Raw genomic sequence first — 25,739 nt, 5'->3', positions numbered from 1 at the left:
TGTCTGTCTCCTCTGGACTACAGTAGGACTCCTGGGAGGAGAGGGACAGGACAGGCCTGGTTCTGAAGATAACTGGCAGCCACAGGTCTCCAGCTCCAGTGTCTTTTTTTGGGATGACCCCTCTGGCTTTCACAAGGAGACATCACCTTGAACAGGGCAGCATCAGCATAGAGAGCCTGCCTTGAAAGCACAAAGCCCTGAGTTTAAACACCAGTATCACCACAAAAAAAAAAAAAAAAAGCCATGAAAGGAGAGATGCATTTGGCACTACAGCAATTCCATGCCAGGGGCAGGGGAGTGGGGGTACGGTGGTGGAGTGGCTCAAGTAGTACAAGTAGCAGAATAGTAGAGTGCCTGCCTAGCACTCTACTACTGACTTCAAACCCCAGTCCCACCAAAAAAAAAAAAAAAGAAAGAAAAAGAAAGATTGAGTGTGGTGTACACAGCTGTAATCCCGTACTCAGGAGGCTGAAGCAGGAGGATTGCAAGTTTGAGGTCAGTGTGGACTACATAGTAAGACCCTGTCTTAAAAAAAAGGTTATATCAGCCCAAAAGGAAAGCAGTAGACAAAATAAGCAAGATAAGGATCTCTCTACTAAAAGTGAGAGCTGATACTGTGACTACCTGAGCCCTCAAGAGACAGACATGGACAGATCCGGAGATCCTGAAATGCAGAGAATGAAGCTTTAGTCTTGACAGATACCATCATGGACACAGATCCCAACATGGACATACCTTCAGGCATTTATTACAGTTACCAGTGTACATTTGTGTGATTTTTTTTTTTTTAGAAATGCTTGTTTCTACTTGTGTTTTACAGGTATCTTATAGCCAGGGACAAATGATGCCTGGTCTCTAGCTTCAGAGGCAGGTCTCCTGGGCAGGTCCTAGAGATAACCTCCTCCCAACATTGCTGAGGACTACAGGAAACCACCTAATTCCTAATGTTTTGGGAGGAATGTTATGACAAATGTAAGTTGTCACAACTACTGTGGTTCCTCAGGCTGACACCAGGCTCAACATGTTATCCTAACATCCAGGCCATAAGCTTCAGCTCACCAAACTCTTCACTCTCTACGGAGATCATGGTCAGCAATGCAAATGAAACCAAATCTGAATTTTGGCTGCTTCCTACCTTTCTGCTTCCTATCTAAGGTCAAGACTCCCACAAAGACTCTGAATTCAGGCCAGCAGAGCACAATTCTATTTTCTATCCATTCCACACCATGAACAGAAATCCCAGAGTCAAAGGTGGATTAAACTGTTTGTCACACAATCCATGGGCAGTTCCTGCGATGGAGGAGTTGGAGACTCAGTGTCTGTTATAAGGTCATCATATATAAAGTCAACTATGTCCATGAAGAAAGGCTTCCCTGGAAGCCTGAGAAGCAGTTTAGGTCTTCCTGGCCAGTGAGGAGACAATGAGGACCCCTCATGATTCAAGATTCTAGGAAATGATACTTTTTTTCTTTTTGGCAGTTCTAGAGGTTTGAACTCATGGCCTTGTGCTTGCTAAGCAAGCACTCTACTTTTAGCTCTCTAAGAGTTTTTTGTTGTTGTTGTTTTGTTTTTTTTCTAAGAGTTGACAGAGGAAGCCCCAATGTCTTCCTTCCTTCCTGGGCACAATAGATGACAGATACTTTCTGTGGCAGCCATTAGAGATTACATGGCTTCTACCAAAGGCAGTAACAGTGATATGATAATGCCACAGGCCCAGGACAGATCAGAAAGTACAACATAACTTTTAGGAATTTTCCACATACCTGGTACTCACAAGCAGTCTCCCCAGCAGGACTGGTGATATATTCAAGTATGGTCTGCAGAACTCTAAGATGGCCCCCATTCCTCCATCCTAAACCCTGAGACTGTGAATATGATGGATTTTATTCTTATGCTTAGGTTATGTTATATGGCACTCCTGGCCTTAAAAAAGGAAGATTATCCAGGTGAACCTGATGTGATCACATGGGCCTCCAGAAGCAGACATTCCTCAGTTGTCCCAGGAGAGAAAGCCAGTGCTCCAAACAGTGAAAGGGACTCTGTGCACTAGCTGGCTCAAAGGTAGAAGGGCCCATGTGTCATCTAGGAGCTGAGTGTTCCTCTGCTGAAAGAGGCACCAATCCCACAACAGCAAAAAAAAAAAAAAAAAAAAATGAATTCTGTCAACAAAAAGAATGAGCTTGTCCATGGCTTGTAACCTAATGTTTTATACTTCACTAAATTGTGATGATTAGAAACTTCATGTACAGTTTGTGGAAATCATTGAATTAAACATAAAAAAATTACAGAAAAAGGAAAAAGGAAGGAATGGAGAGAGGAAAGGGAGGGAGGGAAGGAGGAAGAGAGAGAGGGAGAGAGAGCTTGAAATGGATTTTTCTAGTCCAGCAGGCTCATTTTGGTATTAGCAGAGAACTTAGCCATGCTGTGCCAGAATTCTGACTCTAGAACTGAATTAGGAAATAGGTATTTGGTGATTGTGATCATTTGTTAGGCAGCAAGAGAAAACTAATACCACATGGTTAAACTCCTGTATGCCTCCCAAAGGCAATCTTCTCTCTGGTGTGACTTGAACAAGGTGACAGCCAAGGCTCAAGTTTTTCTCATATTCATTGTACTCCTAAGACCTTTCACCAGTATGAATTTCCTGGTGCTGACAGCAGGCAGATCTTTAACTGAAGATGTTCATAAGGCCTTTCTCCAAGGGTAAATTTCCTGGTGAGAAATAAGACAGGAGCTTCGACTGGTCTTCTCACATTGGATGATTTTCTATAGCACAAAAACTTGCAGTAGAACAAGTTTGGCACTTTGGTGGAAAGGTTTTCCACATTTACTACACTAAGTCCTTTTTTGGATTGTGAACTTTCTGGGTGCTAAATGAGGTTTAAGGTATATCCAAAGGCTTTTCAACATTCATTATATTCTTAAGACCTTTTTCTAGTGTGAGGTTGGTGTTGAACAGCTTAGCGGTGCAGCTAAAAGCCCTTAGATGTGTGTTGCACATACAGGCCTTTCTATGTTGAGAAATTTCTGGTGCCAAACAAGTGTGGTTTATCTTTTTTTTTTTTTTCAAAAATATGGAACGCTTCACAAATTTGCATGTCATCCTTGCGCAGGGGCCATGCTAATCTTCTCTGTATCGTTCCAATTTTAGTATATGTGCTGCCGAAGTGAGCACTATCTGTCTTTTTGTTGTTGTTGTTGTACTGAGATTTGCTTTCAGAGCCTCATGCTTCCTAGGCAGATACTCTACCATTTGAGCCACTTTGCCAGCCCTTTTTGGGGATGCATTTTTTTGAGATAGGGTCTCATGAACTATTTACCAGGAGCTGGCTTTGAACGGAGATCCTCCTGATCTCTGGCTCCTAAGCAGCTAGGATTACAGGCTTGAGTCACCAGCACCTGGCTAAGTGTGGATATCTTGAGGAAGGCTTTCTCAGTGAGGGCACTCTCATGTTCCTTCTCCCACAGGAATTTTCTGGTGCTGACTGAGACAGGAGATCCTGCTGTAGGTTTTCCCATATTCAATGCACTCACAGGGCCTTGCTCCAGTGTGAGATCTCTGGTGTCAAATGAGGTTAGAGTTTTGGCTAAAGAATTTCCCACATTCAGTGCATTTATAGAGCTTTTCCCAAGTGTGAACTTTCCAGTGCCGAATGAGGGTAGATGCGAGGCTGAAGGCTTTCCCACATTTGCTGCACTTATCCAGCCTTTCCCCTGTATGAATTCTTTGGTGCTGAGTAACTGTGGATTTGTGTTTGAATGCTTCCCACATTTGCCGCACTTGTAATGTTTTGTTTCAGTGTGAATATTCTGATGTGTGCTCAGTTTAGATGGAACACTGAAGGCCTTCCCACACTCCTTACACACATGGGATGTTTCTCCAGTGGGAATTCTTTTCTGAGTAGTAAGACCTGACTTCTCCTTAAAGGCATTTCCACCTGTTAAGCACCTATAGTGTTTCTCTCCATTGTACAGCTTCAGGTGTTTGAGAAGAGCGGACTCTTCAAAAAGGAGTTCCCACAGTTGACGCAGTTAGACTTCTGGCTGATGAGATTCCCTGGGTGCCACAAAAGGTTGGAGCTAGAAGAGAAGGTCCCCAGGGTACTCCTCTGTAGCTTCTCTGCTCTGTGAGCAGCCCGTTGCTGGACAAAGCCCCAGCTGGCTAGGAAGTCCTTACCACACTCCCCATATACCAAGGGCTGTTCTGATGGGTGGGCCCAGCAGCTCTTCACCTGTTCTGGAGGGTCCTCGCCATCTTCTTCTCCACACAGACAACCTGCAAAGGGAAGTGTTAACTGAGTACTGGGTTGGAGGAGGAGGTGCCTTTATCACAAGTACACATCAGACACATGCAGAAAGGACTTCATGGTATTGCTGGAATGTAGGTATAGGGTCCAGCCAGATGGAATGTGGGGGACCTTAACAGAAGTGATGATGTAAAAACAGAGCAGAGAATCGGGGTCTGCAAGTCACTCCTCTTCTGCCAGCCAGGCATTAAGGCATATGTGTTCTTTGAGAAAATGGCTGACAGCATGTGTGTGCATGACTCACATCCAGCATGGAGCAGGTCAGTTAGGCTGCTCTACTCAGACGCTGAGCTAGATATGGGTGTACTGACTCTCAGCTCCACACTCACCTATTTTACTCTATACAAATGGATCTAGAGGCTTGGTGCAATGGTCATATCTATACTGCCAGCCACTTGGGAGATGGCGATCAGAGGGATTGCAGCTCAAAGCCACTCTGGGCAAAAAGTAAGACCCATCTCAACAAACAAACCAGGTATGGTGGTGTACATCTATAATTCCAGCTAGGAGGATTGCAGTTTGAAGCCAGCCCAGGCAAAAAGTGTGAGACCCTATTTGGAAAATAACCTAAAGCAAAAGGTGTGGCTTAAATGGTAGAGCCACTGCCTAGCAAGTGTGAGGCCCTGAGTTCAAACCCCAGTACCACAAAAAAAAAAAAAAGGTCACTGGTTATTTAAGAATGAGTGAAACTAACTCAAAGTGGAAGTATCTGGTTGGACCCAGATGAAAATGAATTCCCAAATCACCCAGAGCCTATCTTACCAGCAGAAGAAGCTTCCCTTCCATTATCTAGGGAAACGACCCTTCCTCTGCTTGAAAACTGGTAATAACCTCACCTGGGTCAGTTCACTTTCTCCACACACCCTCTTGCTAGTGCTGCCGGGTTAAATCTCAGCCTGCTCCATGGGGGAAGTTACACACTGTAACTCAGGAGAAAATGGCTTCCATGCAAAAGAATTTCAAAACTTTGTCAATTTATCCATCATTAGAAACCTGGGGAAAATGTATAGATGCTAAGGTTAAGGAGGGTGGAATTTAACAAATTGGGCTGAATTTTTGTGTATTTTATATTACAATTTTGATTTGATGTTTTAGCTCAAACAGTTGGAGATGGCTTAACAAATGAAACCTGGACTCAGTGGTGGCCTGAGGCTAATGAAATGGAGACCAGACCAACCATGGAATGAGGTGGAAGAGGAACAGGTCTGTTGGAGTGGTTTTATTATAATGAGAACTGCATTCCTGTGTAGGTGAAACAATGTCTGCACTTTAATCCCCAAAACATGTAAATACTTTTCACACATGGAAAAATGATTCTGGAGATGGAATTAAGGTTGCTAATCAGCTGACCTCACAACAGAGAGAATATCCTGGATTATCCAGGCCTTACATAATCATAATGGACCATTAAAAACAGAAGAGGAGCTGGGTGCCGGTGGCTCACACCTGTAATCCTAGCTACTCAGGAGACAGAGATGAGTAGGATTGTGGTTCAAAGCCTGGGAAAATTGTCCACAAAACCTTACCTCAAAAATACCCAATGCAAAACAGGGCTGGCAGAGTGGCTCAAGTGGTAGAGCACCTGCCTAGCAAGCATGAGGCCCCGATTTCAAGCCCCAGTAACACTAAAAAAAAGAGTGAAGACCAAATGTGCTCCATTGTACCCATTCGGCCCAGAGGTCCACCTTGTGATTATTTCCCCAGTTGTTAAGTATAGGGTTGGAATAAACATACTCAATTACTGGCAGAATCTCTACACCACCATGCTGACCCACTGGATAAGGGTCACCATTCAAGGACTAAATGGAAGCCTTGGAATTTCCATTTTCTGCTAAGAGAGTAAACTAGAAACAGTAACACATCACTGGAAGAAAGATTTGAAAGAAGCAGAGGTGATTGTACCTATCATGTTTTCATTTAACTCTTTTAGTTAAACCAGTGCAAAAGTTATGTTGATCTTGGAGAATGACTGTGGACCACAGTAAATTTAATCCTGAGGTGACTCCAATTATGGCTGCTGTTCCAGTGATAGCCTCCTTACTATAACAAAGTAACAGCCCATATAGCCACCGAACTGGAGGTGCCTCTTCCTCCCTTCCTCCACACTAGTCTGAAAGATCACCAGAAACCATTTATTTTTACCCAGCCAGATCAAGAGTCTGGAAATACATCAATTCTGCTGTCTGCTATCTATAACACACATAATCCAGAGATCTTGAATTTTTTTTTTTTTTTTGGCAGTATTTGGGTTTGAACTCAAGACTTCAAGCTTCCCAGGCAGGTGCTCTACCACTTGAGCCATGTCCCCAACTCCCAGCCTTGTTTTTTTTTTTTTTTTTTTTTTGTGGTACAGGGACTTGAATTCAGGGCCTACACCTTAAGCCACTCCACCAACCCTTTTTGTGTTAGATATTTTTTTAAGATAGGGTTTCACAAACTTATTTGCCTGGTCTGGCTTCAAACCTTGATCCTCCTGATCTCTGTCTCCTCAGTAGCTAGGATTGCAGGTGTGAGTCACTGGCACCTGGCTTGTTTTTTTCTGATATAGGATCTTGCTAATTTTGCTTGATTCTCCTATCTATACCTCCCAAGCAGCTAGGATTACAGTCATATACCACCATACCTGGGACCTTGATCACCTTGACATTCCATAAATGTCACATTGGTTCACTTTATTGATGATATTATTATGCAGAATGGGTCTGATGAGCAAGAAGTAGCAAGTACTTTAGATACCTTGGCAGACGAGAGGATGGGAGAGGAAACCTACAAAAATTCATGGCCAAGAGCTAGTGGCTCACGCCTGTAATCCTAACTACTCAGGAGGCAGAGATCAGGAGGATCATGGTTCAAAGCTAGCTTGAGCAAATAGTCCCAGAGACCCATGTAAAAAAACCCATCACAAAAAAAGGCTGGTGGGTTGGCTCTAGGTGTAGACCCTGAGTTCAAAACCCAGTACCTCAAAAAAAAAAAAAAAATTCATAGGCACCTCAGTAAAACTCTTGGAGATTCAATAGCCTCATTCTAATGAAAACAATCCACTTTTTTTTTTTTGGTGGAACTGGGGTTTGAACTCAGGGCCTCATACTTGCTAGGCAGGCACTCTGCCACTTGAGCCACTCTACCAGCCCCACAATGAAACAAGGACAACAGTTGGTAGGCCTTTCTGGACTTTGCAGACAACATATATAACATGTGAGTCTACTTTGAACTAGCTTCCTATTTTGAGTAGGAACAGAAAGAAGACTCTAAAACAAGTTCAAGCTGCTCTACAGCCAGATTATGATCCAGCACATTTGATGACATGTGGAGATGTTTGTGGCAAATACGGATACTGTACAGAGCCTTTGTCAAATAGCAAACAATCACAGCATAGATGTCTAGGATTTAGGAGCAAGTCTACATCTTCTATAACTATTCTACTCTGGAAAGTTTGTATGTTGATACTAGGCCTTTGGAAGCTAACGAATACCTAACCTTGAGCTGTGAGGTGAACATGTCACCTGAATGCCTAACCATGGGATACCAGAGGACCATCATGAACTAGGTATTATCTGACCCACATAGCCATGGGTCAGCTGGGCATGTGTAACAATCTAAAATGCTATAGTAGAGATTAAGCTTGGACTAAGACATGGCAAACCCTGAATAAAGACTTGTGGAGGGGCTGGGGAGATTGCTAATTAGTAGAGTACTTGCCTAGCAATTCCCAGTACCACAAAGAGAAAAAAAAAAAAAAAAAAAAAAGACTTGTGGAAGAAGAGGGAAACTTCGAAGTGCACAGGGGCAATGACTTCAACCAAGCAGGGACAGGTTGACTGTGAAAGACCTGGCACCCAAGTCCTACCCTATAAAAAGCCTTAAGGCAACAGGTATTGGGGTTGTTCACAGGGCTCCTCAAAAGGAAGCAAGGAGATTGCACATATCCCAGGCCCAGCACCTTCTGCATCAACCACAGAGAACCTGGAAAGGAAGTATCTCTGTGGTCCAGCTTTGGGGTGTCAGAACATCCATGGGGAAAAGACAGAGGTGATCAGTGTGCTGGGGGAAGGCATGAGGAACTTACCCAGTGAATTAATGAGCTCAAAGTTCTCCATCATCACATCACAGTACAGGTGCTTTTGGGCCACATTAAAGAGCTTCCATTCATCCTGGGAGAAGTGTACTGCCACATCCTCAAATGTCATCTGACCCTGCAATGGTGGGTTCCACTGATCCTTGAGGTCAATGAGTGGGAAGAAAAGACAAAACATAAGCAAATGGACATATCCAGGCTCTTGACCTAGAAGGTCACATATACCACTTATATCCTACTTCCCCAGAGGTCCAAACCACCTCCCACACACAGCCAGATACCACCTTTCCCCCTAGAGTTCTACACTAGATGGGATACCAGGGTCTGGTTGCCATTGGTGCCTCTCTTCTAAATTTACTATTGGCCACTGTATCCAACCACAATAGCAAGCAGGTGACCAGATGGACACCATACACATTCCATTCTGGTCCAAGCATATAGGCCCTACCCTCTTCTATCAGCCAATTCCTTCAGTGCTGTGTCAGCTAGATCATCACCTCTCAGATGCAACCACACCTACACTAACCTTTCTCCCTAACCCTGGAGTACTGGGGCTCCAGGGCCCTATTGTTTGTCTACCACCTCTCAGGCACAAAACTTGTATTCTGCATGTTCACAAACTTTCCCCACCCAGCACAATCTCAGAAGTTACCAACTTAGGCATCCCCTGGCTTCCTCTGTGCTACTCTGTATATAATGTTCCCAAAAATGTCTGGTATGAACAACATGACCCCATCCTACCTACACCTCCAGTGGTCCCACTGTCAAAGGCATCTCCCAATCCTGCATTGAAGACCTCCCCATCTGGCCCTGCTCCTAGCTTCAAAACTTAGCCACTAAAAAATACACAAGGATCTCAGAAACTCCAGGACCTCCTCTCCTCTATCTTTGCCTTTGCACAAGTTGAACCCTCAACTGTTACAAATTTTCTCTTTCCTTCTGAGACACATTAAGAGTCTAACTCACTGGCCAATACCCTGGACTTTGGTTCCTGCCTGTCTCCTAAATAACTTCATTTGTCACTGACTCTGTAACCCTGAGTCAAAATCCATACCTCTCAGAGAGAGCAGACACAAAATTACACAGAAGAGAGAATAAACCCAGTCCCAGATCTCACTGTCACTCTACCTCCGACAGAGTATCACAGTCATGTCACAGTCTCCATCCCAGGTCTACTCACCACAGAGAGGCTTTGGTCCCTTGACACCATCCCCTTCTGCATCCCTCTCCTGACAAGGGCCCACCCCTCCATGACAGCCTCAGTGATAACAGCACCTTACTGTTTTAAAAACAAGACACCTAGTCCTCACCCTCCAGCATCTCCTCTCCCAGACCCTCAGGGCATTCATCACCATCCTGAATCTAACACTTAAGTGCATTCTGGTCCACACACCGGATCTAGCCGTCTGGATGTTTTCATTCGGGAGCTCTGTGATCCCATGCCCACTCAGTGCCGACACTCAGCGGTCTCCAAGACATCCCAACTCTGGATCTTCCTCCTGAAACTTAAAAAGAATGCACATTAGCAAGTGCCAGGGCTCAAGCAGCCGTCCACGGAGGCACAGGAACCACGTGGGTGAAGGTGTCTGGCACTTGTGCCATCTGCTGCCATCCTGCGGCGAGAGCCTGTGTCTGCTCACCACCGCGGGGTCCATCAGACCGCCTGGGGCTCAGCCGGGGGCCCTGCACTGGCGCTGGGGGTTGTGGCCGCCGGCTGAGATGCTCGCTCCGGGCCTCCGTGTCCGCATGTAAGACCCGTACAGGGCCCAGGATGCCGCAACCGCGGTCCGCGTGGCTGTCATGAGTTCAGGGCAACAGCGCCAGTAAGCTCCCAGAGATCAGCCCTGCTTGGCCTTGGAAAACGCCAGGCGAGAACTACACTACCCATAAGTCCGTTCGCCGCCACGAACCCACTCTGGCCAATAACGGCCCAAAGATGGCGTTTCCAGCGGGCTCCGGAGGTGGGACTTCTGGCGACGTCTTCCGGCAGTTCTTCCGCAGTTCGCGGTGTTCTCCGCCAGCGGGGGGTCTGAGTTGCTGAGCGTCGTTTCTAGTGCCCTTGGACATTCCGTGACCTCGGCGAAGGTCCCTCCCTGAGCCATGGTGTCCCTGGCCGTAGGTAGGCGGTCCCCACCAGGTCGCCCCGCAAGGGGGGGTGGCTGGCCAGGCCTTCGTCAAAGCTGTCTGTATAGGCGGGGTGCTGGTGGTTCACACCCGTAATCCTAGCTACTCAAGAGGCAGACAGAGGTCAGGAGGATCGCGGTTTGAAGCCAGCCCGGGGAAATAGTTCCCGATACCCTATCTCAAAAAAAAAAAAAAAAAAAATCACACAATGCGAGTCAACTCCTTGTACAGCTATCCTTATCTCAACTGGCAAAAATTCTTGTTCCTTCCTATTATTGCTTATACTCTCTCTTCAACAAAACTAGGGATAAGGGCAAAAGAGTTTCTGCCTGGTAGTGAGGGATTAAGGGGGGTAAGAGAGGGGGCGGGGGGAAGGGGGGAGAAATGACCTAAACATTGGATGCACATATGAATATAATTAAAAAAGAAAAAAGAAAAAAAAATCACAAAAAAGGGCTGCTGGAGTGGCTCAAGGTGTAGGCTCTGAGTTCAAACCTCAGTACCAAAAAAAAAAAAAAAAGGTGTCGATGTCTATGGCCATCCCAGATTCACCACCACCTTGGCCTTAATATCCAGTCAATGGAACTGGAGACCAAGCCTTAGGAAAGCCATCGCTGCCGGAGTTTAATAACCAGCTAGGGATCAGTAGCCAGGGACTTCCGCAGGATTAGGTGTCAGGAAAGATAACAGTTGGAGATGGGCAGAGATGTGGATGGTGTTCCTAGTTGAATCTCATAGGCATCATTTAATTCCCCCCAAGAATGATGTGAGACAGCATGACAGTGTTGCCAACCATTGAAGCCCACTCCAGCCCAGGCAGGTTCAGGGTTTTTATCCACCTTCTTTCACCCTGCCAGCACTGCCCCATTGGTTACTTTGAATCCCACAGATGGCTGCAGAAAAGGTTCTCAGTCCAGTTCTCAATCACTAGGATGCTTCCTGGGCAAAGGTCCTGGGAAAGAGCTATTTTAATGGAACCACTTTCTACTGTCCCTCAACACCATTCTTCTTCCACCCTCAACATTTGGGTCCTGGATATGGGTAGGGACAAAGCCACACCATTATTCTCCTTTTTCTCTTCCTTGGCTCTGATATTTTCCCCACTTGGTGCCACCATGGCTGGCACTAGCTTCTCCCTTGCACATTGCCCCGCCTCACCCCAAGAAGATTGACAGAGTTGCCTCCCTGGGGATTCAACCTGAAGTAGAAGCCTGGGACCCTATGTCAATAAATCAGGCCCCAAGAGAGCTGTTCAGCTAAAGAAAACAGAGAACCTTGCTGGTGGCCATAATTTAGGTGGCCTCAATGAGTCTTTGGTATCATACTCTCGGTAGTCCCTTACCATAAAACCAGTAGTATTTTGGGAAGAGGATAGTGGGTGGCTTTTGAGGCTAGGTCACAAGAGGCATTGTGGCTTCTTTTGTTCTCTATTGACTAATTTACTCTGAGGGAAACCAGTTGGCATATGCTGAGCACACTCAAGCCTGTGGAGAGGTCCATGGGGTGAGGAACTGAGGCCTCCTGCCAACAGCCATGAGGGTAAGCAGCTCTGAAGTGTATCTTCTACCCGCAGGTAAGGCTTCAGATGTCTGCTTTCCTGGCTGGAAGCTTGATTGCACTTGGGCCAGAACCATCAGCTGAGCTGATCTGAGTTCCTGCCCACATAAACTGTGAGATAATAAATGCATATTGTGTTAGGCTGCCAGGCTTGGGGGTTATTTGTTAGGCAGCGCCAGATAACTAATGCAAGCAAAAAGAAGATCAGGGTCTTCCTCAAGACTGTACTCTTCTTACCACAAACTTGGTGAAGCCACCAACCTGCAAAATAGGCAGCATCTATCAGGCATCTGTGAGGATGCCTTGAGTATCAGAGAAAGTGCTTGAACTGGGTTCCCATTCATAAAAAGAGAAAAGGTGCAATTATGCAATTATGACTAAGTGGAAAGTTCTAAAATGTTTGTACTTCATTGGCAGTAAATCTTCCTACACTCCTGTCAATCTTGGCCACCTCCTCTCCAGCCACTCTCTTATCCTCACTGCAGCCCTCAGAGACAAGCCTGTCTCTGTTTCAAGGCCTGTGCAGCTGCTATTTCCTCAGACTGGAAGACTCTTCCCTAACTTCACCCCTCACCCCTCCTGTCTTTGAGCATCTATATTTCTTCTCCCTGACCCCTCCATATAAATTGGACCCCATTAGTCTTGTTTATATCATTTTGCTTTATTTTCTACAGAGCACAGCCCTGACCTCGAGAATTCTGCCCTAGAACTAGAGCCGGTTGTGGGGGCAGGGGTATTTGTGACTCTCTGGGCAACTTTATGACCCAGCCCATGTCACGGGTGCCTGTTGAGATAAATAATGAGCTGTGTGATGAAATGTGTGCATGTGACAGAGACCGAGAGGCTGTAAGGAGGACTGGTTAGAAGGCAAAAAGCCCAGGCCTATCTTCTATATTTGGATTTCCAGGTACTCCTCAGAATCTAGCATAAACCTGCACCCATAGCCCACCAGTACTTGACCAGGAGCACAGCCTAGTCCTGTGAGCCATGGCCAGATGTACCCCTCCCACTTTCTAAGTGAACACTGAGTTTCAAGGAACCAAGAACAAAGCCCACCATGAATCAATCCAAGTAGAACCAAGCATTCACACTGACATCTCTCTAGAGTCCACACCCCTGGTTGAGTTGGCCCCACTAGCCAGGAAGAAAATCCATACATTGCTTCTTCTTCAAATGTGGATGTTTGCATAGTATATGACTAAATTAAATACATATTTTTTTCTTTTTCTTTTTTTTTCAAGACAAGGTCTTGCTGTATAGCCCAGGCTGGCTTGGAACTCACTATGTAGCCAAGGCTGGACATGAATGTCTGATCCTTCTCCCTCAGCCTCCCAAGTGCTGGGATTACAGGCATGTACCACTATGCCCAACTTCTATTGATAAAAAATAACTTCTGTTCATATAAAATGGTAAAAAAAAAAATGTTTAGCTGGTAGAGTGACTTAAATAGGAGAGTACCTGCCCAGCAAGCGTGAGGCCCTGAGTTCAACCCCCAGGACCACCACACACACACACACACACACACACACACAAAATATAAACTGTCTTATGGGCTGGGGGCATGGAGGTACCCTAGTACCTCCAAAAGAAAAATAAAAGTTTTTTAAAATGTCTAGCTGGTTCAGTGGAGTGTGCCTATATTCCAAGCTACTTGGGAGGTTGAAGCAGGTGAAGGGCTTGAGCCCAGGAATTCCAGGCAAAACTGGGCAACATAGGGAGACCTCATCTCTTTAAAAAAAATAATAAAATGCCAGACACTGGTGGCTCACACCTGTAATCCTAGCTATTCAGGAGGCAGAGATCAGATTGATCAAAGTTTGAAGCCCACCCGGGCAAATACTTTGAGAGACTGTATCTTGAAAAAAACCCTTCACAAAAAGGGCTGATGGAGTGGCTCAAGGTGTAGACCCTGAGTTCAAGCCCCAGTACCACAAAAAAGAAAAAAAATTTCCATCCAGACTAGGCAAATCCACAGACACAGAAAATAGATTAATGGTTGCCAGGGATTAAGGGGAGGGAGGAATAGGGTGTGATTACTAATGTGTATGAAGTTTCTTGGATTCAACTCAGGGCCTTGTGCATGGTAGGCAAGCACTCTACAACTGAACTACTTCCCCAGCCCTCCCTCCTTTTTGGGAGAGTACTGAAGTTTGAGCTCAGTACCTGTGTGTGTTAGGTAGGTGTTGTACCACTGACCTGTGATCACATGTGCCCCTTTCCTTTTGTTAGGGCATTTGGTGTCTTGATCCTTTTCTCCTTGTTCAAAGACTATGACTCAGAGATTGAAGGAAATAAGGTGGAAGAGGGAACTGTGGATTCGGGACCAGAGAAGAAGTAAGAACTGAGGCAGCCAGAGCAGGCAGATGAGGTGAGATAGAATTTTTGCAGAAATCTCCCTGGAACTAGGTTCGAATCCACTCTCTGCCCTGCTGGTCAGCTTCAGTTTCCCCATCTGTTAGTCTGGACATTGCTTCTCTTAGAATCCAGCGTGGCCCTCTTCGCTTCTAGTCCCTTGGCATGACCACAAGAGGATTCCCAGTGGTGGGGGAAGGATCTAATCTGGGCAGGCCTCTCTGACCCTTGCTGAGAAAAGACTGGCAGGTCCTGAAGAATGAAGCCCCTGGCAGTACCCCTGCTATGGGTGAAGGAGGACTGAGGACAGGCTTGGGAAAGATTTGGGGAATGAGGGAACCCCATGAAGATGACAGGTAAGGCAGTGCAGCAAGAATGATGGGTTAGATTCCCTAATGCACTCCTGGTACACAGAAGGTGCTCAATAAATATTTTTGCACAAACAAATTCCTTGAAAGTAGAGGGTTTATTGCTCATTTTACAGAAAAGAGAACCAAAGCCTCATCGGCCGCACATGTGCCAGACACTGAGGCTATCCCCACCTCCTGGGCCTCCAAGCCTCCAAGGCCTGAGAGGAGGAGCAAGCCTGGAACCAAATGTGTGTGTGTGGGGGGGAGGTGTTCAGCAAGTATGGGGTGGGCAGATGAAAGGTGTGGCTGCAGACCCAGGAGGAGATGGGCGGAAGCCTCTGGGCAAAGGTAGGAGTATCCCTTTGCAACCTCTTTGAGAGCAGTGGGCAGGGAGGGAGGCACCTGTAGTAATCTGCAGACAGAAGTTCAGTTACCCGTGGGCTCTGCCACCAACCTCTTTTTAGGAAGAAGAGAATTAGGCCCCAGGTGCTGAGCCAGGAGGGTGTGGATCTGATTAGGACAGAGAGGGAGGGGCCCTCAGCTACTACCTCAACACCTCCTGGCTTGCTTATGTCCACTTGCTTTTGTCAAGCTGTGCCACCTTCCTCAAATGCCAGCTCCTAAATGTGTTTGCAGATACTGCTCTTGGGTTCCCTCCTCCAAGCAGCACTTCTGGACCCTCCTCAGGCAGCAGCTTCTTTCTATCTTCTGTGCACTTCTAACCATGACCCCTTTCTGGCCCATGTAGGCTCGGTCTATTTCTGCCCACCTTCACTTCCCCAGGTTGAGTGGAGGAGGGAAGAGGAAAGGAGGGGGATCTTTGGATGGCTCCCAAAGATATCCAGGTCATAATCTATGGATCCTGTGAACCTGTTGTGTTACATGGCAGGATGGACTTTTCACATGTGATTAAAGATCTTGAGATGGGAGATTATATTAGATTATCTGGGTGCTCCCAAGGTCCTCGAAGTGTCCTTATAAATGAGAGGGGCCAGGTGCCGGTGACTCACACTTGTAATCCTAGCTACTCAGGAGGCAGAGATCAGGACAATTGTGGTTTGAAGCCATCCCAGGCAAATAGTTCTATGAGACCCTATCTTGAAAAACCCTTCACAAAAATAGGGCTGGTGGAGTGGCTCAAGGTGAAGGCTATGAGTTCAAGCCCCAGTACCACAAAAAAAAAGAAAGAAAGAAAAAGAAAATGGGTAACAGGAAGGTCAGATTTCAAGAAGCTATGCTGGGGCTTGTGGAGTGGCTCAAATGGTAGGTGCTAGTGGCTCACACCTGTAAACCTGGCTACTTGAGAGGCAGAGATTAGGAGGATTGAGGTTGGAGGCCAGCTCAGGCAAATAGTTCTAGAGACCCTACCTCGAAAATACCCAACAGACACACAAAAAGGACTGGCAGAGTGGCTCAAGTGATAGAGCGCCTGCTAAGAAAGTCTGAGGCCCTGAGTTCAAACTCCAAGTACCACCAAAAAATTTTAAAAAAATGAAAAGATTCTACACTGCTGGCTTTGAAGGAACCACAAGCCAAGAAAGACAGCTCCAGAAGCTGCAAAAGTTAAGGCAACAGATTCTCACAGTTCAGAAGTAGGACTGTCAGTTCCTCAACTTTAGTACAGTGAAAAGATCTTGTCATGGACTTCTGTAAGACAGTAAACGTGTGTTGTTCTAAGGCATTGAGTTGGGGGTAATTTGTTATGGTAGCTAGAGAAAACTGACATGGACCACCAGTGCTGTTCATGCTGGACAGGGTTCCATCCCTGTGAGGCTGGGCTGTGACTTCTCAGTGACCCAGTATACTGGCCTCAGCCCTGTGAGTGACATTGGCAGCCGGGTGTGGGCCAAAAACTAGTCTGGGAAGACACACCCCTGGACACCCTAATGTTCCTCCTCTGACTTCCCACCTGAAAGCTAGTTCATACCCGAACTAGCTCCCCAGACATCCCTAGGCCCAGGGTGACTGGGAGTTGGCAAGCCCTGAGTGTCACAAGAATTCCTAGGCTGCCTCTCGGTCACTTGTGATGCTGTCACTCCTCAGCAACCATTCAGCATCACTGCATACCCAATGCTGGGGACACACATGTAAACAAATCACACAGGAGCCTCTAGCTGCATAGAAGCCATGTTTCTTTTTGGAAAATGCAAGGCGCCTGCTCCCATACACATTTGGAGTGGGGTGAGGCAGGATGGAGGCTCCAGAAGCCTGTGGTCTGTCAGTGCAGAGGGTAGGGTCACTCTCTACCTCTCTGTGACTAAACCAGGAAGGCTTCTAGGAGGACAGGAACCTGTGAGCCACCTTCCTTGGAGGCTGCAGTACACTAAGAAGGCTCTGGGTTCAATTGGGGCACAGAACCTCAACCTTGGAGGCTAGGCAGGGCTGGTTAAGGCCTGGAAGAGGAATTATAATCACTGACCCCACAAAATTAATTAATGAGGGTCAAGCAAAAAAGGACAGGGACAAGGATCTCTCATGAGGACCTCCCTGAATTGCATGCCTCTGTCTGACCCAAGGGGACAACCTTGATCTTTCTAAGCCATGATGACCTAGCTGCCCCACATCGTACTGGAAAGAACCAGAAGCCATGAGCCAGAGGGGAAATCTAGAATCCCAGAGCAGTTTGGGATTTAGGACCCTGGTGGAAGCCAGTCCTCAAGAGTCAGGGCTCTCTCTAGCCCTGGTTATGTCACCCTAGTCTTGCTGAACCTGAGTCCAAGCCAGGTGTACAGGGAGCTGAAGTTCACAGACTGGCTGTGGGGGATAGTTGTCACCTGTAGTAGGTGGGGGAGAGGGAGGACCAGTGGAGTAACAGCAGTTTTTTCTTCCAAAAAGGGGGACCCAGTCGCCTGAGGCGAGCCCAAAGGATGAGTGGATCAGAACCATTTGCCTCTTGTGCGGTCCAGGGATGCTCCCCCAGGGCTCTGTGGTGTTGATGACTGGGAGTGCTCCCAGTGGTACCCCTTTAAATCAGAACGGCGGTCACCTTAGCAGAGCCCCTGTATGGATGTCAGTGGGGAAGAGACCAACTGGACTCCCACAAAGATGAAGATCAGCAGTGATCTCAACTGGACCCTCACAGGGATGAGATTTAAGGCCACCCCCGGCAGGACTTTTAGAAGGGTCATGACCAAGGCATCTTCAGCTGGAAGGTCATGGAAACCAGAATCAGATGGGAATCAACAAGAGTACAGGTCTACCCTCCTGGGGATCAGGGGCCTTCCCAGAGAATCACTGTGGAATGACTTTGGTCAGTGGTTGTTCAAGTGGGCTCCTGCCCCATGGTAACAGTGCCAAAGATGCCCTGCCAGGCCCTAATCTGAAGAACTGGGTGCTTTCCATGCATCCTGTTAAGACCCCCAGGATGACACCGAGGTTCTCAAGCCTGGAAACAGAGCCTGTGGCACCAAGGCATTTATTGCGGCCCCCACAGCCTCCTCCAGCCCCCTGACCGTGGGGTCCAGCCGGGGCCATTCTCTGTCCCCCATGTGTGGTCCGATGGCTTGTAAGGTGTCCCTTCTTCCTCCACTGGGTCCTCAGGGGCCCCCTCTGGCTCCAGCGCGTCCTCCACGGCCTCTGGCAAAGTGTTGTCGTCCTGGTCAGAACCCATGGGGGGCGGTGTCCAGGGCACTCCTGGCGTTGGCCGTGGTGGGAACCAGAAGCCGGGCGCAGGAGCCAGTGCCACAAGCTGAGGCCGCACAGGACCGGAAGAGGAGGCATGTGGTATGAGGAAGAAGATGTAGACCCCAGAAACCACAAGGCCAGCGGCCACCAGCACTGCCAGCGCCACCGCTGCGTTGAAGGCCCAGGCCGGGCTGCTCAGCGTCAGGCGTCGGGATAGCGGGCGGCCGAGGCGCAGCGGCGGCGGCGGTGGTGGGGCGCGCGCGGCACGGCTCTTGCGTGGCCCGGGTGGCGGCGGCGGCGGCCGCAGGTAGAGCAGCCCGCGGCGGCGGTCGAAGCGCACGGAGCCCTGGCGCAGCGGCGGCGCTCGCGCGTCGCGGGGCAGCAGGCCGGGCTGCGTGGGCAGCGCGGGCAGCCCGCGGCGTGGGGCCAGGCGCGTGGGCGCGCGGCACACTGGACAAGCTACCGCGTCGCCGCCGCCTGCCGTAGCCAGCGACAGGCGAGCCAGGCACTCGAGACAGAAGACGTGGCCGCAGTCCAGACGTTTGGGCAGCTTGAACACGCCATCGAAGGGCGACACGCAGATGAGGCATTCCATAGGGGACGCAGGGGGCAAGATGGGGCCAGAGCCGGGGCTGCCATCGCCCTCCTCCTCTGCGTCCTCGTCCTCTCCTCGGCTCTGGGAGCGCGGAGCGGACAGCGCGCCTGGAGAGCCCAGGCCCGAGCTGTGAGAGGCCCGGCTACGGCGAAGCCAGGGCGGCCGCGGGCAGGGCATCCGGACCGGACCAGCGAGGAGAGACAGTCAAGCCGGGAAGGGACTGTGGAGGGCATCTGGGGCACCACCGAGGACTCCAGGGACGAGCGGGAGTAGACTCTGGAGATCACCTGAACAGAGATATCGTCCAGAGAAGAGGTAGCAAGAGCCAAAGAAGAGCAGAGATGACATAGGAGGGGACAGAAATGAGACCTCGAGTAGACCCATAAGGGTCCGCAGATCCTAAGGTAGAGGTTGGGAGGCGGGGCCCAGAGACAAACGGAGGAAGAGACTGAAACTGCTTTGAAGATGGGAAGAATCCATCACCGAGAGGGTCAGAAGTTGCTGGCCAGGCCGTAAGATTCCAGGGAGGACCTATTGGGAACTGGGATGATAACTTTCTCCAGAAGAGGTAGGATTCCTGAACCACAGAGGGGTGCCAAACAGCAGAGCAAAATTAGGATAAGGCTTCCCAGATACTAACTGACCCTATCCAGTCTGGGGGGACCGACCTACCTACCTGTGGACACCTCGTCCCTCCAGCCAGTGGCGCGTACCTCTGGTTCTTAATCTCTGGCTGGCTTGTCTCTGGGTACACAAGGGCCCCTCCCCTTAGGAGGGTTCCTGACCTGGGGCCACCCCCTCCAGGTTCTCAGGTACTAGATGAACTCGTTCGGCAGCCTGCCCCGCCCCTCTGGCCCATCCAGCCAGAATGACCCAAGCCTGACTTAGCCCGGATGTTGGGGGTGGATCTAAGGTTATGGCACAGACCACCCTACAGAATCCACCAAGCCACTAGCTGTAGCACGAATGGTTTCCAGCCTGTCTTGCTAGTCTGACTTTGCATGGGGAATATGCAGCTCCAGGTGGCAGTAGCTTGCTGTGTAGGGTGTATACAGGGTTTAGCTGCTGTCACAAACATACGTAGATGAGCAGCAGCCTGGGAAGTATGCTGTAATTCCAGTGGCCCATGCCTGTAATCCTAGCTACTCTAAAGATCAGGAGTATCTGGGTTTGAAGCCAGCCTGTGCAGTTTGTGAGAATCTACCGAGAACACTCAGTACAAAACATGGCTGGCAGACTTGCTCAAGTGGCAGAGCACCTGCCTAGCTAACATGAGTCCGAGGTCAAACCCCAGGACCTCAAGAGAATGAAGCCTGCACACAACTTAGAGGGTACACAGCTAGACAGACCAGCCTCTCCCTGGGGAAGCCTCTAGGAACCATGACCTGAGAGGTCAGGGTCACCTAGGCCTCTTGGGAACCCAAGTACCTTCCCAGACCAGAGCAGCATGTGATATGCCAGGTCCTCTGAGGTCGGGGATAAACTCTTCACTGTTATTTCTATTATCTGTTGGGACACTCTAGGCCATTGAGCTCATACTCTGTGACTACCTTTTAGTCCTGAGGTGGAATGGGTCTGAGTCAGTGGTACTCCCCAGGTGAACTCAGGACACCAGGCTATCCCAACCCCCTACAAGAACTGACAACCACATAGGCAGGTGGAGCTGCCCCAAAGGGCAGACAATTTATTAGGCAGCAACTGGGGAATCAACGGTTGGACTTGGCCACACGCTCCAGCTCGTCCTTCTTCTTGATGGCATAGGAGTTGGAAGAGCCCTGCAAGGAGACAGATGATTAGCTCTAGGTGCTAGAAGACCATCCCCCCAAATGCCCAACCTTAAACCTATGCCAAACCTACCTTGGCAGCATTGATGAGCTCATCTGCCAGGCACTCAGCTATGGTCTTGATGTTCCGGAAGGCAGCCTCACGGGCACCTGTGCACAGCAGCCAGATGGCCTAGAGAGCACAGGCAAGGGTCAGACTAGGCTGGCAGAAGAGTCATCCTCCAGTAACCTGGAGGACCTCAACATTGGCTGTCACCATAGACAAGAAACACGAAGATGACATCTTGCCAGTTATCAGATCAGAGGGTTGAAAAAACCCGTGTCAGGACACAGGCTAAGCCTGGATCCTCAAGACCTGCCACAATAGCAAAATGTGATATACGTCCATAACCTGGACCCCTGTCTGACAAGAACAGTTATAAAGGGCATGATGAAAACAGATAAATGACTGCTTTGCTATCCTATTGCTATTAAATTACTCATGGGCAGAATCATGGGGGCAGATCAGCCTTGCTCCTAAAATACCCGCTCAGGAATTTAGGGAAAAGTCAGAATGACTGCAACTGATCCTTGGATATTTTTGTTTGGCCCAAAGGAAAAAAGTACAGCGCAAAACTGTATGCTAGAAATGAAAGCAGACTTTGGAGGGGGCCCAGAGCCAGAATCTGCCCTGCACAGGGTGGGAATTCAGGAAGTTTCCTGGAGGAAGTGAGGCTCTAGGTAAAGCATGCAAACAGGAACAAGCCTTTCTGCCCTAGGCAGGATTCCACCAACTCCTGGTGGCAGTTCCTGCCCTGCCACCTGCACAAGCCCCAGACCCACCTGATTCACTCGGCGCAGTGGGGACACATCCACAGCCTGCCGTCTCACTGTTCCAGCTCGCCCAATACGAGTTGAGTCCTCCCGGGGACCACTGTTAATGATGGCATTCACCAGGACCTGTAGAGGGTTCTGTGAGAGAAGGGGGCTATGAGCCTGATGTCTGGTCCCAGGTGCTCCTCCCCAATCCTCAACTCTGAACAGGATGACCTGGCATGCATACTGTGGGGCTTTGGCAAGTACCCAGGGCATAGCCTTGCCACAAAGCCTACCTCACCAGTGAGCAGGTGGATGATCTCAAAGGCATGCTTGACAATGCGCACAGTCATGAGCTTCTTGCCATTGTTCCGACCGTGCATCATCATGGAGTTAGTGAGACGCTCCACGATGGGGCACTGTGCTTTGCGGAAGCGCTTGGCGGCATAGCGCCCTGCACTGTGGGGCAGGTACTTGGCATACTTCTCTTTGACTGCAATATAATCCTAGAACAGCAGGAGAAGGAATGTGAAGGGTCAGTCAGAAGCAGAATAGGCAGGCCTCAGCCAGGAACCAGGGTAGCCCACTCAAGGTAGCCCTCAGCTAAGTGCAATCCCAGTTGCAGCCACCTGCTTTGAGAAAATAAAACCTAAAATGATTTGCCAAGTCACTTAGAAGAGTACTTCCTTTATTATGGAAGTGAGGAATGTGATTCCAGTCTTTTACAAGTGTTCCTCTGGACATTTCTGACAATTTTTTTGTTGGGAGGAGAGCTGTCCTGTGTAACATAGGATGTTTACATTTAGCAGCACTAGTTTGCCAGCAGCCACTCCTATGAGGGTTTTTTTTTTTTTTTGGTGGTACTGACATTTGAACTACTTTACCAGCCCTTTTTGGTGATTTTTTTTTTTTGAAATTGAGTCTTACAAACTATTTGCCCAGGCTGGCATCAAACAGCAATCCTCCTGAGTAACTAGGATTATAGGCATGAGACCCCAGAGCCCAATCTCCTTGAGTTTTGACAACTAAAAATGTATCCAGATATTGCCTAGTATTCCCTAATGGGGAAAACGACCACCCAGACCAGAGGATCGTAGCTTTAGAACAGTGTCTAGAAACATGCCAAAATATTAATCTTGAACAAGAACAGCAGACAAAATTAGAGGAAGCTATGTGTATGCAAGTCACAAAATGTACACATGGCCATTCTAGTATTCATGTGATACAAAATTTTTTTTTTTTAATGTGCTACTGGGGTTTGAACTGAGGGCCTATATCTTGAGCCACTCCATCAGCCCTTTTTTTGAGACAGGGTCTCCTGAACTGTTTGTCTGGCCCACAGATGTGTTTTGACTAATGAAATGATGGGGAAAAGAACACAGGAGCCTGAAATTCAGTTCAACATCTACCTTGGAGAGAAGGGCCTACATATCTGGTTCAAACCAGTGAGCACTCCAGTGCTACACTGATTTTTACTTTCCTATACCCTAATAGCAGCCACAAAATGTTTATAATAGACCAAGGTACAGTGAAAAATTCTTAATTTTTAAAGAGTCGTGTAAAAAAGAACCATATAAATAAGTAATTGAGACCCAATGTGGCCTGTGAAGCCCAAAACATTTACCATCTAGCCTTTAACAATTTGTGGCTGGGGGTTGGGGCTCATGTTAAAAACAAAAACAAAACAACAACAAAAAAACACCACACTTCAATTATCCTTTAGGTGTGTGAGTCCTGTGGTAGAGGCAACAAATGTTTTAATTCCTTCTAAAACATAAAGGGAAAAACACAATAAGCCTGATTTATATTCATCTTTATACCAATGTAGTCACAAAGTGTAACTTTTATTAATGAAGAGCCTATAAAAGCAAAGCTCCTAAGGTCCACAACATTCATGAAGTTTTGTGGGCAAAGAAAAAAAGCTATGTGTGAGGGATACAACTATGACTTACTAATAAGAATACATGCTAAAGGTCCTGAGTTCCACCATCCTGGCGCTAAGGAGGGATGGTGGAACTCCATTTCTAATTTCAAAACTTTATAGTCTAGAGAAACACACACACCCCTGGCCAACTTATTTTTGGTAAGGATGCCAAGGCCATTCAATTGGTTAAACAGTCTTTTCATCAAATGGTGATAGATAACTGGATATCCACATAAAAAAGAATGACACTGGACTCCTACATTTTAAAATGGGTGAATTATATGTTTCACTCCCCCAAAAAACAAAACCAAAAAACCCAACACACAACAGTATACTCGGATATGGGCAGAAAAAACCTGCAGTGAGTCTGAGGATGTAAGTTAGTGCCAGAACACTTGCCCATCACACACAAGGATCTGAGTTCAATTCCCAACACCAAAAAACCCCAAACCAACAAAAATCACAGAACCACTGTAGCAACCTTTGGGCAGGATATAAGAAAGAGAGAATATGGTGGTCTAGGGATCTCTCTCCTTTACCTATCCTACTGGAAAAATTGATAACCGAGCTAGGTACTGGTGGCTAACTCCAGAAGGCAAGAGATCAGGAGGATTGCGGTCAAAGCCAGCCCAGGCAAATAGTTTGTGAGATTCCTATCTCAAAAAATCCCTTTACAAAAAAAGGTATGGTGGAGTGGCTCAAAGGTGTAGGTTGTGAGTTCAAACCCCTGTACTGCAAAAGTAAAAAAGAACTGACACCTGCTCTCAACCCCCAACCGAAACCAACCACTATGTCCCCCTCACCTGCAGGGAAATGTCATTGATCTGCACGTCATCTGTGCTCCACTTCCCAAAGAGTTTGATGTCAGGGGTCTCTGCCACTGCTGGTGCAGCTGTCTCCCACTCGGTCATCCTGGTGACAGGGTAAAGGTATGAACAAACTGTCAGAGCCCAGTCAGCCTGGCACACTGTCATACTCACCTGCAACTGAGACTGACCCCCATCCCGTGGTGAACTGGGGAGTCAGAAAAGACCACAGAAAATTGTAACATCTCTCTCAGCCTCAGGAAAACTACTTAGCTGTAATAAGTTCTGCTTCTTATCCAAGACTTGGCAATCACCTAGTCAACAGCTGCTGCATGGAACGCGCCATAGTGGCTACGCAGGTGATGCTAAACATCCCACCATTCCATCAGTCGGGAATCAAATCCCATCCAAGTCAATTACACAGTCGTCGACCCTGGGATAATCAACAAACTGCTTTGAACTTAGCTTCTTTATCAGCAAAATAGCATCAAGGACCACTGTACGAATTCTGCGTAATAACAAATGCAAATGTTTGCATTCTGGTGACACTAGAGAGACGCTAGGGGCTGCTAGTGAGAGGGAATCGTGTATAAAGCAAAAAACGCTTCTTGGAGCTAAGAAAACCAGAAATTCCTATCCAGGTGTTTAGAGCCCAAATCAGTATCCCAAAGCCCCGCTATGTCGACAGCACAAACAAGAAGGTAAGAGGGAGCTGGAGATGTAAGTGGCAGAACGCCTGCCTAGCAAGCGCAAGGCCTTGAGTTCAACCCCCAGTACCACCAAAATAAACTCAAAGTAAAAAGGAAAGACAAGCAAATAGTAACTATCCACGCACATTTCCTGGGGACCCTTTTTCCGGAGATAGAGATGAAGCCTAGAGAAGGAAAACCTAACCTCGGACCCTCCCAAAGCACTCCAGAAGACGTCCCCGGAAGACCCTGGACAGTCTTTTGTTGCCGTAACCCCGCAGCAGTCTCACCTGAAGACTCAGTCGGAGCCTCCCTGTAGCTCCGCTTGCACCACGCGCCGCCTTGACACAGACAGGAAAAGGCCGCGCGATGCAGGCTGACGCTTTTAAGAGGAACGAAAACTTCCGGGTCAGCGTTGGCGACGCATAAGGTTTTAGCGTGTTCATGAGCCAATCTGAAACGAGTATGAAAGGAGCCCATTGCGCCGAACAGGACGCGCTCATCTCGGGCGCATGCGGATTTGAAGAAGCGGACCCACAAACAAGCAAGCCTGCCAGTTCTTGTGGACCTAAGCACAAGCGCAGAGATGTCAGAGAGGTCAACGCCGCCATGTCTAATAAGGGCAGAAGTAGGGTCTGCGCTCCGTAGGTTAGGCCTCTGACCTCACACACCACCCTTGATGGATTTCGAGCAGCATCCTCTTATTCCTCGTCGCCTTCGCAGCTGCTAACGCGCGCTCCAGGTCTGGATTTGACGT

General features: G+C 48.0%; 3 protein-coding genes and 1 non-coding gene across 6 annotated transcripts; all 4 read right to left on the bottom strand.

Annotated features, from left to right (window-relative positions):
* Nucleotides 1-495: 495 nt before the first annotated feature.
* Nucleotides 496-10,234, bottom strand: LOC109674964 (zinc finger protein 154-like). 3 transcript variants are annotated; one of them, XM_074058578.1, is made up of 4 exons: nt 10,023-10,234; nt 9,776-9,887; nt 8,374-8,524; nt 496-4,276 (listed from the first exon to the last, which is right to left on the bottom strand). In XM_074058578.1, exons 2-4 carry the CDS (start codon nt 9,821-9,823, stop codon nt 3,978-3,980), a joined length of 498 nt encoding a protein of 165 aa, XP_073914679.1. In that variant the 5' UTR covers nt 9,824-9,887; nt 10,023-10,234; the 3' UTR covers nt 496-3,977. The 3 variants fall into 3 exon arrangements, with proteins under 3 accessions (XP_073914679.1, XP_073914680.1, XP_020007406.1); XM_074058579.1 differs by having other exon boundaries at nt 9,776-9,881; XM_020151817.2 differs by having other exon boundaries at nt 9,776-10,234.
* LOC141418256 (U6 spliceosomal RNA) lies at nt 3,069-3,175 on the bottom strand. Its single transcript, XR_012442940.1, has one exon. It is a non-coding gene; the product is annotated as a U6 spliceosomal RNA (small nuclear RNA).
* Nucleotides 10,235-18,164: 7,930 nt separating the features above from the next.
* On the bottom strand, nt 18,165-20,483 carry Rnf225 (ring finger protein 225). The gene has a single exon (XM_020151818.2). It carries the CDS (start codon nt 19,159-19,161, stop codon nt 18,181-18,183), a length of 981 nt encoding a protein of 326 aa, XP_020007407.2. The 5' UTR covers nt 19,162-20,483; the 3' UTR covers nt 18,165-18,180.
* Nucleotides 20,484-20,634: 151 nt separating this feature from the next.
* Rps5 (ribosomal protein S5) lies at nt 20,635-25,431 on the bottom strand. The gene is made up of 6 exons (XM_020161920.2): nt 25,273-25,431; nt 24,291-24,399; nt 21,860-22,069; nt 21,591-21,719; nt 20,842-20,940; nt 20,635-20,759 (listed from the first exon to the last, which is right to left on the bottom strand). Exons 2-6 carry the CDS (start codon nt 24,396-24,398, stop codon nt 20,691-20,693), a joined length of 615 nt encoding a protein of 204 aa, XP_020017509.1. The 5' UTR covers nt 24,399; nt 25,273-25,431; the 3' UTR covers nt 20,635-20,690.
* Nucleotides 25,432-25,739: the final 308 nt, after the last annotated feature.

This window comes from Castor canadensis, chromosome 16, assembly GCF_047511655.1.
Source record: "Castor canadensis chromosome 16, mCasCan1.hap1v2, whole genome shotgun sequence".
NCBI classification, from domain to species: domain Eukaryota; kingdom Metazoa; phylum Chordata; class Mammalia; order Rodentia; family Castoridae; genus Castor; species Castor canadensis.
The sequence above is the reverse complement of the archived record's forward strand: the minus strand, read 5'-3'. Positions and strand labels throughout refer to the sequence as shown.